This window comes from Peromyscus maniculatus, chromosome 4 (assembly GCF_049852395.1).
Source record: "Peromyscus maniculatus bairdii isolate BWxNUB_F1_BW_parent chromosome 4, HU_Pman_BW_mat_3.1, whole genome shotgun sequence".
NCBI lineage: Eukaryota > Metazoa > Chordata > Mammalia > Rodentia > Cricetidae > Peromyscus > Peromyscus maniculatus.
The window spans coordinates 99,328,513-99,343,412 of NC_134855.1; the positions used below are offsets into that span (position 1 = coordinate 99,328,513).

Here is a 14,900-nt window from a genome sequence, read left to right on the forward strand (position 1 = left end):
ACTGCCGTATTATACACAAATAAAAATTAGATAAATCTTAAAAAAGAAAAAAAAAATACCAAAACCCTTACTACATTTCTAGAATAGATCTTCTGACTCTTTCCCACTCTGAAAGTTTGCATTCTTTGACCAGATTCTCCCCAGCCGCCACTACCAGCTTCTCTTAACTGTTCTTTGACTTCACTTTGTTTTGTTTTCCGAGACAGGGTTTCTGTGTGTAGTTTTGGTGCCTGTCCTGGATCTCGTTCTGTAGACCAGGCTGGCCTCGAACTCACAGAGATCCACCTGGCTCTGCCTCCCAAGTGCTGGGATTAAAGGCATGCACCAGAATAAAGCCACAGATCTGTGACCCTCTAATGTTTGGCAAAGGTGATAAAACATGCACTGGGGTGGGCGGGGTGGGTCAGGGAGCCATTTGCTCTTCTCACAGACGGGAGACTGTCTTTCCGCCCACTGAAGAATGGAATTAGGTCTTTATTTCTCACTGGAGAAAAAATTCAGGAGCCGGGTGTGGATGCCCATGTGTCTTTAAGCCCAGCACTGTGCTGGTGGAAGCAGGAGGATGGGCTGGGGCTCAGTGAGACCATGTTTATATTTGGAGAATTGTCTCCAGGTAACTTGCCAGATGTTTTATTTTTAGTTTTTTGGACTGAGAATAGCATAGTGCCTCTTCATTGCCAGGTGCTTTTGATTTCCAGTGTTAATATCCAACTTACATGAGAACGTTGGGCTAGGATGAGTTCAGAGACACTGTGGTCTAGTGTCATGAGCTAGTGACCTTGCTGCAAAAATAGAGAATTGTGAAAAATATTTTCACTAAAAATGCACAAATAAGTGGCTTTTCCTGGTGAGTTATTTTAAATTAGCTGAAATTTCTCCACGATTTCTTTACACACTGATTCCTGAGTGTAATGTTCAAAATAAAGACATAAAACATCCCCCTGTTTTTTTGTTCTTTTATTTTTGAGACAGGGTTTCTCTGTGTAATAGTTCTGGCTGTCCTGGATCTCACTTTGTAGACCAGGCTGGCCTGGAACTCACAGAAATCCACCTGCCTCTGCTTCCTGAGTGCTTGGATTAGAGGTGTGCACCACCACTGCCCAGCAAAATATCTTTTTTTTTTTTTTTATTGTAAACAGGTATAATTTGCTCATTTTTAAATCTCAGGGATTTTTTCTGTCCAGGTTTTTGAGTGCTGTATAGATTTAAAATTTTACATTCTGTTTTATTATTTATTTATTTGCTTGGTTTCCCTGTGTAGCTCTGGTTGTCCTGGGACTCTCTCTGCCGACCAAGCTGGCCTTGAACTCAGAGATCCACCCGCCTCTGCCTCCTGAGCTCTGGGATTAAAGGCGTGTGCCACACCGCCAGTGGGGCTCTTTTCTTAATCTTGTTTCTGGCTTGGCTGCTATGAATGTGTAGTAACAGCTGACTTTCGTGGGTCACACTGCTTATATAATGATTGTTCTTGTTCTTGGCTAAACTTAAAAGTGGCTGGTCTAGAGAGCACAGTTGTAACCAGTTCCAAGATGGCAGGTTCCATCCTGTTCAGAGAGAAGGGTAAAAGCCACAGTTCCCAAAGTAAGACTCAGCTGTTAGCATCTCTTTTTCAGTCTTTTAATTTTTAAAATTACTCATTATTTTTGTTTTGTTTTGTTTTTGTTTTTGTTTTTGAGGCTGAGCTTCTAACTCATGTAGCTGGGGCCGATTTCCTTTTCTCTTCTTAAAGGTTTACTTTTGTTTTAAATTTCATGCATGTGTGTGTATCTGTCTGTGGATATGTACATGTGTGTTGGAGCCCCTGGAGCTAGAATTATAGGCTGTTGTGTGTGTCTGTGGGTTTGTGCACATGAACGTGTTAACAGCTCTGTGGTGACAGGTGGCTCCGTGGTGACAGCTGAGATTCTTTGTTCTCACACCTCAGTGAAACCAGAAGCAGTTTTCTTTTCTTTTCTTTTCTTTTTTTTTTTTAAGATTTATTTATTCATTATGTATACAGAAGAGGGCGCCAGATCTCATTACAGATGGCTGTGAGCCACCATGTGGTTGCTGGGAATTGAACTCATGAACAGTCAGTGCTCTTAACCTCTGAGCCACCTCTCCAGCCCCAGAAGCAGTTTTCTCAAAGGACAGGGTTCTTCCTGTTTAGCTGTAAACTGCAAGGTCTAGACTCCAGTAACCACTTTTTCTAGAATGCTTACCTTTTTTTTTTTTCTTTTTCTTTTTTGGTTTTTCGAGAAAGGGTTTCTCTGTGTAGCTTTTGGCATCTTTCCTGGATCTCACTCTGTAGCTCAGGCTGGCCTCGAACTCACAGAGATCTACCTGGCTCTGCCTCCCGAGTGCTGGGATTAAAGGCGTGCGCCACCACCACCTGGCTTAGAATGCTCACTTCTAAAGGATCCACAGCTGCCCACATCAGTAACATCCGCTGGGGGCTGAGATTGCAAAGCACAGGAGCCTGTGGTGCATTTTACATACAGACCGGAGCATCCCCAGAAGCGTGACATACCGCCACTGAGAAATAGACATGTATCCTGACATGAAACAACTGATTTCTGAGTATGACTGTTCCTGTTCCGCTTTTAGACAAGGAAAAGTCCTTTAAGTGATGGGGTCTTGCTGTTTGTCCTAGCTAGCCCAAACTCCTGGATGAAAGTCATCTTCCTTAACAGCTGAGACTACTCCTGGATCAAACACAACAGATTTTTATGTTGGTTGACTTTTGTATCCTATGTTCTAAAAATGTGTGTGTGCCCATGCGGAAGCCTGAGATCAACCTTAGGTAGTGTTCTGCAGGAGCTGGCCACTCTCATTTTTGAGACAGGGTTTCTCAGTGGCTCCTGGGGCCCACAGTTTCGGCTAGGCTGGCTGGCCAGTGATGTGGTCCCCAGGGGTCTCCCTGTCCCATCTCCTCAGTCCTGTGATTACAAGTGTACCCATGCCACCATGACTGCCCCCATGGCCAATTTCTTGAGTAGGTTCTTGGGATTGAACTCCACTTCCTGTGCTTGTGTGGTGAGAACTGTCGACTGACCATCTTTTCGGTCCCTGTATCCTGTGACTGTGTGTGAAATGATTGAAGTCAATTTTTAAGTGTATGGAATCTTTTATCATAGTTTATAAATGTGATCTGTCCTCTGTAGAAGTTTTCCTTCTCTTCCTCCTCCCCTCCCTGTCTTAATGATCAGGCTCTGATAGCTGATACCAAGTTCAATGTTAGTGCTGAGAGGACGTCCTTACCTTATTCTTGATCCCAGAGGGGAAGCCGTCCGTCTGCATCGGGTCTGTCTGTGGCTTCTCACGTGTGGCCTTCATTGTGTGGTGATTGCCTCCCCCTGTTCCCAGTTTGTTGAGTGAGTGTGTCATGAATTCATTTTCAGCATCAGCTGTGATGATCATGTGCCTGTCCTTCACTTTGTTAACATGGTATGTTACACTGTTTGGGTTTTATATGGCGGACCATCCATCCTTGTCTCCCACTTGACCATGGTGTGTAATTCTTTACTATGCTGTTGAGTTTGGTTTGTTGACAAGGTTTCTCTGTGTAGCTTTAGAGCCTGTCCTGGATCTCGCTCTGTAGACCAGGCTGGTCTCGAACTCACAGAGATCTGCCTGCCTCTGCTTCCTTTTCCAATTGCTGGGATTAAAGGAGTACGTAACCACTGCCTGGCAGCGGTTTGTTAATATTTTTTTGAGGATTTTTTTTTTTTTAAAGGCAGAGTCTCTTTATTCTAGGTTGGCCTGGAACTTGTTGTACCTGGGGATAACCTTGAACTCTCAATCTTCCTGCCTCCACCTTCCCAGTTCTTGATTATAAGTGTGTTCAAACCATATCTAGTTTATGAGGTACAGGGATTGGACTCAGGGCTTTGCGGATGATAGACACTCTACCAGGTGAGCCACACCTCCAGGTTGAGGATTTTTGTGTCAGTGTTCATTAAGAAAGCTGGGTATGGAGGTGCACACAGGCGATGTCCGTATTGGAGGGTAAGGCAGGAGCATTGCACAGGTTGGAGGTGAGACTGAGCTGCATAGTAATTTCTGGGCTACAGAATATCGTCTCAAACAAACAGAAACAAAAGGGAAAACTAATGCTATGGAAACTTATTCTCAGATCTCTCCCCCCACATCCTCCCTCTGTGTGTGAGTACATGTGAATCCCCTTAAATAGTTATGAATGAATTTATATATTTTTTTCATTCTTTAGGGTTAGTCTTGACAAATTGTGTTCCTATGAATTTGTCTGTTTCTTCTCCATTGTTCAGTTTGTTGGTATATGATTGTTCATAGTATGTTTTTTTAAATTTATTTATTATTCTTTTATGTACATTGGTGTTTTGCCTGCATGTATTTGTGTGGGAATTGAACCCCAGACCTTTGGAAGAGCAGCCCCAGACCTCTTAACCACTGAGCCATCTCTCCAGCCCCCATAGGATGTTCTTACAATTGTTTTTCTTGTGTGTGTATGGAACAGTGAGCAGGAACGGTACTGTTTTAGGGCTGGAATGTAGCTCTGTCTGTCTGTAGAGCACTTGCCTAACAAGCATGAAACCCTGGGTTCGATTCCCAGTACTGCATAAAGGAGGTAAAGTGTGCGTGGTGTAGGCCTGTAATCTCATTACCTGGGAGGTAGAGGCAGGGGGATCAGAAGTTTAAGGTCATTCTCTGCTACATAGGGAGTTCAGGGTCAACCTGGATTATATAAGACCTGGTTTAAAAAAGAGGGAAAAAAAGTGACAAGTTATCTTTTATTTAAAAAAATTAAGACTTGTTTATGTGTATGAGTTTTTTTGCCTACATGTATGTATGTGTACCATGTGTGCCTGGTGCTTCTAAGGTCAGAAGAGGGGCATTTGTCCCTTTGAGCTGGAGTCATGGATGGTTCTGGGCCATCATATGGGTGCTGGGAACCAAACCAATTAGTGCTCTTGACCATGAAGCCATCGCCAGCCCCAGAAAAGGTCCTGTTTCCATAGGCCTAGTTCACCACCCTCCGAGCACAAGCCGAAGGCTGGAAGGTGAAGCAGACAACAGGAGCATTTCTACACCGGGTTTGGGTTTTGACTTTGCTCTATGCTACCTTGAATTATTTAACATTTCAAAGTACATACTATTTTGTTTTTTTCCCTACTAGGCATAACACTATCACTGGGAGATGGCTAACGAGGTTCCAAGCTGTGTGGGACCCTAAACAAGAAGACTGCTTCATAGTTGGCAGTATGGCCCACCCACGGCGGGTGGAAGTCTTCCACGAGACGGGAAAGAACGTGTATTCTTTTTTTGGAGACTGTCTTGTATCTGTGTGTTCCCTCAGTGTTATGCATCCTACCCGGTATGTTCTGGCTGGAGGTAATTCCAGTGGGAGGTTACATGTTTTTATGCATCAAGAAAGCTTCTGAGCTATTGGGTAGGTTCAACAGCTTGCTCCAATTGTGTGGCAGAGGAAGCAAGTGCTTCTCTCAGCTTCATGCATCTGTTTGGTAATGGGTTATATTTAGCAGCTGTAACATTGCTTTCTCAGTGAGACTGTACAGAATGTAGCATTAGCACTGGAGGACCCTGAAGGCCATCTCTAGAGGAGGAGGGAGGGGCCTGGAGCAGAAGCTGGGATACTTTCAGCACTTGGTTCTGAGATAGGATTTTGTGTGGCCCAGGCTGGCCTCCGACTCTGTGTAGCCAAGAACGACCTGGAACCCTGGAGCCCCTTGCCTCTCCCTCTGAAGTGCTAAGATTACAGGCATGCACCGCTGCGCTCAGCATCTTTCAGCACTTTTAATTAGGCTGTATTTTGAGAAATTCTATCAAATGATAAAGCTTTGAGTGGTCAGTATTAGCTTTTCTGTAATATAATGAGACCATTTTGATGCAATAGTGATCTATAGATCTGTGATTTATTTTATAGTTTGGGTGGATACTGGAATAGGTCCTAAAAGATCAACTAATTATGAAACATTATTGGTCCCCAGGGACTGTCACGTGTTAGGCAAGTATTCCACTGTTGACTCACCCCCACCTTTGGAACTTAGTTCTGCTTTGTTGATGTTTTTGAGACTAGGGTTTGCTCTGCAGCCCAGGCTAGCCTTGAGCTTCAATCATCCTGCCTCACTTTTCCAAGGGCTAGGACTATCAGTGTTTACTAACATGCCCAGCCAGAACTTATTTTGCAAGCTAAGAACCTGTTTTGGGGTCCTTGTATCTCAGTTCAGTGTCACAAACTCCCACAGTAGTCATCGGGAACATTGGTTTCTGTGACTAGGGCCTGCGTCCGCACACCTATAGTTTGTCTGCCTCCTGGGCAGCTCCAGAAATGAGCTGGGACTGCACAGTGCTTCAGCTTGCACCATTCTCCTGTACTCCAGTGTGTAACTGTGTACACACTCTGTGCACAGCTAACTGTGGTAGCTTTTCACATGAAACGCCTAACTCCAGCACTTGAGGTAGAAGCAGGAGAATCAGGAGTTCAAGGCCAACCTGGCTCGCCTTCCCTTGCCCCCAAATTAATAAAGTACAGAAAGCAAAATTAGGATATTTTTATTTTTTAATTAGAGTATTTTAAGATAAAACTTAGTTTCATATGTTTATGTATATTCTGCTAAATCAGTGTGGCCTGGTGTCACAGAGTTATACATAGTCAACCTTTTCCATTGTTACTTGCCAAAGTTACTTCTGAAAGACTTAAAAGCTTAGGTAGTGTGTTTGAATTGTAAGAGGGAATGCTCTTATAATTATATGTCACAGGAATAAAGTATGATTTTCCTTGAGTAATTTCTTTGAGTAATCTTTATAATTGAAAACGTAGAGGCTAGAGATGGCTCAGCAATTAAGAGCACTGGTTGCTCTTCCAAAACCCAGGTTTGATGCCCAGCACCCACATGGTGGTCACAACCCTGTGTAGCTCCAGCTGTGGGACACTTAGTGCTTTCATGTGGCCTCTGTGGGTGCACATACACAAACGTGCAGGCAGAGCACTTACACAACCACAAAGGGTCAAAAGCAAGTCTTAAGTGTGGTGGTGCATGGCTCTCATTCCATCACTCGAGGCACAGACAGGCAGATCTGAGTTCAAGGGCAGTTTGGTCTACCTAGTGCCTTCCAGGCCAGCCAGCGAGACCTTATGTCAAAAAACCCAAAAGCTAAAACTAAGGTTGGAGGCTTAGTTTATTAATTATCATGGATATTCCTGAGGGAATGGTAGTTCTGTTTCACAGCTGAGAAAGTTCTCTATTGTGTTTACTTTCATTTTGTGTGTGTGTGTGTGTGTGTGTGTGTGTGTGTGTGTGTGTGTGTGTGTGTGTGTTGTCTGAGGAGGTCAGAGAAAGGCGTCAGACCCCTTGGAACTGAAGTTCTAGCCGGGTGTGAGCCACTATGTGAGTGTGGGATCTGAACCTGGGTCCTCTGCGATCGCTGAACCGTCAATCTCTCTATGTACTGGTGGTAACTTTTGATAAAATGAGACAAGTTACAAGTTTAAAAAAAAAAAGACCCATTCTCTTATGGTATTTAAATATTTATTTAAGTTTAAAAATAATCTTCATGGCACCAATGATTTTATGCTAACTACATACTGCATATGTAGAAAAAAGTACATTGCTTTGAAGGAAAATGTAACTTAAGAGATTTTGGCACACGAAAGGTTAACAACTATATCTTTTTAAATGAAACTAAGAAATTCACATTTGTAGGTAGTTCACCCTCTACTGCTTAAAGGTACAGCACGCTGTTCAGGAGGTATTACCTCTGATCGACGGCGCTATGCAAGTCTGTTTTTCTACAGTGAGATCAACTAACTCTGAGAGGAAAGAAGAGACATAACACAGAACACAGCAAAACCAGACTGAAAACCAGAACTTTTTTAATGATGAGAAAATACCGAAAAACACTAGTCACCAGTAATGGGGCTTTGTTGTTGAACTATTGAAAACTATTTGGGAACCAAATCGAAGGAAGCCTTTTCTGTCCTTATTGTCTGGGATAAGCCTTGGGGGAAAAACAACCTGAAGGTTCCGGGTCAGATGCTGGAAACGTCAAGGACCGCTGCACTGTTAGGACTCTAGACACAAGAAAACACCAGGCAATGGCAGGCTGCCTCCCTCTCGTGGCTGTGAAGGGTCAGAGGTGAGGCTGCCACTCACTGCATAGACGCTGTGTTCTACAAACTGAGGTAGCACTACACTAGAAGGCAGTCTGCTATGTTGCATAAGAAGAGAGATCCCGGCCCACACCAGCCCTGTTTCCCAACAGCCTTTGCACCTCTGGGGGACATTCCCGAGAGTCCTGTGCTAAGTGAACCTTTGCTGTGCAGTTGACAAGTGGCAGTGGCTCATGGCTTTGACGTGCTCTTGAGTCTACCAGGATCCCCTCAGTTTGTCTTCTCATGTGGTATGTTTTAGGTTTTACCCAAACTCTTGCTGGTATGGACATGATCAGATAGGCCTGTGCCTGTTCTTAGAGTCACTGCTGTTCAGAGTGGCAGTACTTGATCTTGGTATCAGCTGCGACATCACTGCTGGCTGGTGGAGCACACAGCAAAGCCCCCATGGGGACATGGTTCTGGGTCTCATGTGAGACAGGAATCGGAGCTGGTGCTCTTGCTAACATGTGGTAGTTGTATTGTGTAGGTCAGGGTCTGCATCTTACGGCTGGAGGCCAATTTCAGAGTATTGCAGTTTCAGGCTTTTGTTTTTTGGAAGTGGGAGGTGGTCTGAGACAGGGTCTCGTGAATCCCAGGCTGGCCTTGAACTGCTTGATCTTGAGCTTCTGATCCTCCTGTCTCCAGCTGAATGCTGGGACCACAGGTATATACTACCACACCTGGTTTTATGCAGTGTTAGCCATGAAATCAGGGCCTTATGAATGCTAGGCAAGTACTCTACCCACTGAGCTACATCCTCAGCCCTACACTTTTTTCTAAAATAGCATTTTCTTGGAGTAAGCCACGTTCCCTTATACATACATTATCAGAGGTGTGCAGAGTATGATCCACAAACCAAAATTGTGTTAAAAGAGATTTGCTGACCTCTAGTCTAGATATGAATGGCATCTTTAAAATTATGTAAATGCCCTGGCATCCTCCAGACCACTGGTTTTCTGTGGCTGCTATATTCAGAACATGAACATGGCAAAAAAAATTACGAGGAGCTCACGTGTACGACAGTCCAGTCCCCTGCATTTGGGGCTGTTTAGCTCCGCTCTTGTCTGGGTCCCAGGAGTATACCCCTTGACTGTCCTTTAATAAGTCCTTGGGCCTCAGATGACTTAGCAACCCCTCCCTGAGATGAAAACAAGATCTGTGTGTGATTGTTTTTAAGTGCAGAGGCCTGGGGACTCCTGCTCACCTTAGTATGTTCCTGTGCTGCTGTGAGTGACACCCTCCAAGTGTTCTGCTTGGCCTTATTTCCAGGAGCAGAGGCTGACCCGATGGGTGGCATTTCTACAGTGAGTGCTGGTCTCTGCCATGGTCAAATTCTGTCTCTTGTAGGCATCACTTAGAGATTCTGTTTATTTAGTGTCTCCTGGTCCCTTCCAAGGCTGCTGCTCATTCTTGATGTTTTCCTCAGATCTGTTTCTTGCATCTATAAGTTCATCAGGTTCTATTTTCTTAATCCACAAAGTAAAAACAAAATGTGAATAGATAAGAAAATAACATTTTGCTGTTAAAATAGAGCTTGAAATAGTCCTTTTTTGGAAGGGCACACTGTACAAAGCAAGCCCTGCTCTCTACACCCTGCAGGCTCTCAGGCCACTTAGCACAGGTCTCTGGTAACTACGCCACAGGACATTTCCCACAGTGCACTTGGCTGCCACTGACTTCATTTAATACCCCAGAAGCGCTAGAAGAGTCTAAAAGTTCTTCAGAAAAAACCCAAACCATTAAATAAGACCTAGTGATATCCACCAGGCTCTACTCTAAGGGACAGACTTACCCCACCCCTCCTCCTGCTGCTGCTGCTGTGGTGGTGGTGGTCCCTTCACATGCCCACTCTGCTCAGATTTGAAAAAACAAAAGGAAAAGAAAATCCAACTCAGACCATTGAAAGAAGCAACTTTCTATTTAATTGTTCTGCACAGGGTTCGATTTGCTAAACCTTCTGTCTGGCAAGTAGACCTCCACCATCCTGGTTGTCCTCAGCCCTGGCCTGCCTGGCTGGGTCTCCCGGGACCCAGTGGTGGTACCAGTGTGAGAGCTGCAGGCGACAGAGGACAACAGCTCTCCACATCTTCAGCGAGTGTCCCATCTACCAGGTGACACTACTACAATAATCAGTATAGGAAAATAAATTATTTTTATTCGGATACTTTCAAAATAATACACATCTATGAAAAATTAAAATTCGAACCCCGAAATTATCCTGCATATTGAAGGATGAGAAACATAAGAGCGGCTGAGCCTTTCTTGGAAGAGCCTCTGAAGAAATTGAGTTTCCCCAGTTTTCGGTACGGGGCATTAGCCTACATCCCTTTCTTCTTCTGGGAAACAACCCTCCTAGGCTGCAGTGGACTTTGAGTCATGAGAGGAGGAGTTGGTGTGGGTGCCGATGGTTCCACGATGGGTCCCATTGCTGGGAATGGGTAGCCGGGTTCCATGGTCCACCTGGCTAGTTATTGGGAGGAGTCATGCCTTCTCAGGTGTCAATGAGCAGGCTCACCACTGAGCGGATTTTGCAGGCAAACCATCGCCTGAGGGGACAAAAGTATTGATAGTGGAATTGTTCAAACTCAGGGGTCTGGCGGATATCTCGGAAAAAGGCAATGTCAAGGTCAGACTCAGTGAGGATGATGAGGAGGAGGAGCAAAGCAAAGAGGAGCCCCATGGTCACAAGGAGCAAACGGAGGACACTTAAAACAAACTTATTCACCTGTTCTTGCTCTGGCCCGCCGTGCCCCTGGCACAGGGCCCTCAGCTCTCCCCCGAGGGCCTCCACCTCTGCCGCAGTCGGGGTGCTGGCCTCAGACTCCTTCTCCTCCTCAATGCTGCACGTGGCTCCATTGATCTGCCGGGAAAGCAGCATCAGCTCCAGGCTGTGCTCGGCCACCGGGGTGGGTAGCACGCTGTCTGCGGGGCTGTAGGCCTCATCTGCGATCACAGCCACGCGTTCGTTGCTGTCTGCCCGGCTGCTCCTCACGTGAGGCAGGAAGGTGTCCCCATGGGAAGAGGACCGCACTGGGGTGGAGTGGGCACTGTCTCGGAGGGACTCCAGGCCTGGAGAGGTACAAAGCACAGGAATAAGCTCTGTGGGTCTCAACATACGTGAATGCCTGACAGCATCCATTCAGTGTGTCAGGTGCTGCTCCGATCCCTCCACGTTACAGTCGCAGGAGCTGTAGATGCCATACTTAAGACATCAAGAACAAGACAAAAGTACCCGATGGGCATTTTTAAGTGTTTAAAAATTTCATTTGTGTGTCTTTCCACAACTCCATAAAGCGGTGGGGTGAGCAGTCACAGGGTTCTGAAGTCACGTGGCTGGCTGTTCGTGGCCAAGCTGTAGATGGAACCAAACGAAGCCTGTGATTATGCAGGTGCATGGGTCTGTGGCCTGCACCTGCATTGGGTCTTAACCACCCAAGGACCTAGCAAGATGAAATTGCAACTTGAAATTTAAGAGCCCCTGTCCCTTGAACCAGCACTCTTGATGTCTCTGTATTTCCTGAGTTCTCCCTAATGTCACCACTGGCACACAAGATAGGCATGCTTTCTGCATCACCGGTGAAACAGAACCCTTGAAAAGCCCCAACGGTAGCGTGTTCCTGGCCTCTGCCCCACTTCCGTTCTGTGCCCTCAGCACAGGCACATGACAGCCCCTAAAACGCCTGTGCCTTTACAAGGACATCTCTGACAGCCAGATCTCCCGAAGTATGACCAGCGTGGTTGCCAGCAGCCACTTCAGGGCAAATGTGCCTTGGCTTATGATTAATCCCTAAGCTGGCTGGGGGAGGGGGGAAGGCAAGACACTGACATCCGAGGACAGCAAGTCAGAAGCCATGGTGTGCTACACTGTCGGTGGCTTCAGTAAGCAGGACCGTGGGTAGGTGTACATCCTAGTAGAGCGACCGTGGGTAGGTATACATCCTAGTAGAGCGACCGTGGGTAGGTATACATCCTAGTAGAGCGACCGTGGGTAGGTATACATCCTGGTAGAGTGACCGTGGGTAGGTATACATCCTAGTAGAGCGACCGTGGGTAGGTATACATCCTAGTAGAGCGCCTGGCCACTAGAGTTGCTTGCCAAACACATCAGTGTTCTGTTCAGAAGACCTCACCTGTGAGGTGATTCCATATCAGGCTCGTCTGAACAAGACAATTCAGCCAGCACCCCATCTCCCCACCTCCCCCCTCCATTTCTCCCTTTAAAACTTGTTCTTATGGGTTGATTTTTACCTTTTTTTTTGTTGTTGTTGCATATGGAATGTTGTATCTCACTCAAGATGCTACTGTATCTATTAAAATTATCCAGAAACGTCACCATAAACTTTAGCACTGATTATGGAATAACTTCCCACTTGAAGCAGTTTGTCCTGGATTTTAAAGTGAAACACACACTTTTGTTTCCCTTGTAAGTAGCATATAGAATATTAGGTCCCGGTCTGGCATTTTCAGACATAATCTGTTCATGTTGCTGCTCTTCCTTCACCCTAGCCCTGCTCCAAGGCCCCCCCCCCCCACCACACACACACACCGTATTGCCTTTAGCACTTGCGTAGCATATTTGTTCTGTTTCCTCAGAACGGTTTCCCTCTTTTTCAGAGCCACCCTCGCTTGTATCCCATTTTGGCTTCAAACTCCCTGTAAAGTTAAAGTTGACCTTGAACTTCAGGTCCTCCTGCCTCCGCCATCCAAATGCTGGGACGGCAGGTGTGTGCCACCATGCACAGTTTATACGGTGCTGGGGACTGAACCCAGAGCCTTGCATGTTAGCCAGGCATCCAGTTGAGCTCTTCCCTAGCCCCTCAAAACCTCCCCCCTCCACGGTCCCCTTTCTGTTTTCATGACCTACACGTATACCCACATACATAAAGATTAAAAGTCAAGACTCTCCCTGGGAGGAAATGTACAGTACTTTAACTGGGTTACCTCCCTCAGTAATTTCCAGGTGTCTCCATTTTCTGCAAGTTGCATAATTTCAGAAAATGCATCTTCTGTGACTACAGCAGCCACATTCACCCTGCCCTTCATCAGAGCCCGTAGTCTGGGTTGGGGGCGGGGAGGCCGGGGTTGGTGCTGGGGAAGGATGGGCTCAGTGGTACAGCAAGACAGGTATAAATTACCTTGGAGGTGCTCTAGCTGATGCCTCTGTCCAGAGGTGGCTCCCAGAGGGCCTGGGGGGACAGCTGTTAGGACCCTACCCTGAAGCTGGGGTCCCATCTTCAGGATGCGTATGCTTAGGGGTCGAAGGCAGTGGTTAGTCAGCCGGAGCTGGACGTGGACTCTGGTACGAATCTTAATGAGACTCTTCCCCATGGTGGCCCGGGAAGGCAGTACCTTCCTTCTTCAGGAGGAACTAAGCAGGCAGGGGAGGTATGGAGATGAGACAGCCGGCCAGCTAGGGACAAGGACTCTTCACCAGTTCCATGCCATGGCAGCCTCCTCTAGCTGCGCCTCCCACCTCCAGAGTGCTGGCTCTGGGAGCCTCATGGTAGGCTGAGCTGCGAGCAGGGAGAAGCTTGGGGAGGAGAGGCCATCCTTATCAGGGGACTGGATTCAGTCAGAAGTGCTTACAGCCATAAAAAGCAATGCTTCTGCGCCCTGCAGCTTGTTCTCTGAGGCCCCTGGACGGCCCAGGCTCTCCGGGAAAGGGAAACGGACCAACTACAATTGTCCCAGAAAACAGGCTATGAAGTCACACACAGGCTTTATCTAGGCCACATGGACAGTGAAATCACAGGAACCGAGGTAGAGGTGGCTCTGGGGCCGGGGTGGGCTGTATCTGTCTGTCCCTCACCCCGCTACAGCACACATAGTTAAGCTCCATATTCCGTCCTTCCTTAGACAGAGTGAGTGAAGGAAACTGCCATTCCTGAGTGCTCTCTGAGGCCCAGTCCTCTGTTAATCTGGGCATCCTCCATAGTAGATATAAAGGTGAAACAAGCCACAGTCCTTTTTTTTTTTTAATGTCTTTTCAAGACAGGGTTTCTCTGTGTAGTAGCCTTGGCTGTCCTGGAACTTGCTCTGTAGACCAGGCTGCCCTTGAACTCACAGAGATCCGCCTGCTTCTGCCTCCCAAGTGCTGGGATTACAGGCATGTACCACTGCCTAGCTTCACAGTCTTTGTTTTTAAAATATCCCCGTTCCTGGGGATTTTGTGCTTCATTCAACATGTAATGTCATGTTAACTGGGTTTTGGGATATCCCTCCTGTTTTAAGAGATAGCAAATGAAGTTTTTCTAGAAAAGCCAGTGGGCTTCTGTGACGTGCCCTCTAGGGAAGGCCTTGGGCGTATGAACGAACTTCACACACAGCCAGCCATTCCTTGGAGTTCTGCTCTTTAAAGGCCCTCATCATATCCCTCATGGCTCTTCCCTGCCTAGTCAGCTGCGGTAGCAGATCCCTGCTCCATGCTTACAAAATGCCAGTGGGGAGGGGCTTCTCTCCAAAGTGCTCAACGTAGCTCACACTCATAATCCAAGCATTTGGGAGGCTGAGGCAGGAGGACTCCTGAAAGTCTGAGGCTAGCCTGGGCTACAAAGTGAAATTCTGTCACAAAACAAGAAGCATTTCATGTACATTAGATTCCTTGCCATCCACAGAGCAGGCAGGAGGATGCTCCTGTTTACAAATGAGCAACTAACTGCCTTGGTGGTGGCCGCCTCTCCTCACTTCTCCTTGGAGCTCTGTATCAGTCTCGAGTGAGGAGGTGAGATTCACAGAGTCACATCCTAAAACCTAAATACAAACCAGAGAC

At 46.5% G+C, this 14,900-nt stretch overlaps 2 protein-coding genes across 6 annotated transcripts in view; one reads left to right on the forward strand and one right to left on the reverse strand.

The window, feature by feature from the left end:
- Positions 1-6,765, forward strand: part of Wdr76 (WD repeat domain 76) — a 39,576-nt gene extending 32,811 nt beyond the window's left edge. For both annotated transcript variants that reach the window (XM_076568610.1, XM_076568609.1), the window contains exon 13: positions 5,135-6,765. In XM_076568610.1, coding sequence (XP_076424725.1) covers positions 5,135-5,399 — 265 coding nt within the window. In that variant the 3' untranslated portion in view covers positions 5,400-6,765. The remainder of the gene's footprint in view (positions 1-5,134) is intronic.
- A 3,001-nt stretch (positions 6,766-9,766) lies between these two features.
- Frmd5 (FERM domain containing 5) overlaps positions 9,767-14,900 on the reverse strand; it is a 278,030-nt gene continuing 272,896 nt past the window's right edge. For 2 of the 4 annotated variants that reach the window (XM_042276093.2, XM_076568611.1), the window contains exon 14: positions 10,265-11,200. In XM_042276093.2, the coding sequence (XP_042132027.1) occupies positions 10,623-11,200 (578 nt within the window). In that variant the 3' untranslated portion in view covers positions 10,265-10,622. Of the gene's footprint in view, positions 9,982-10,264; positions 11,201-14,900 lie in introns of those variants that run through there. The other 2 variants (XM_076568612.1, XM_042276094.2) reach the window with 2 other exon arrangements.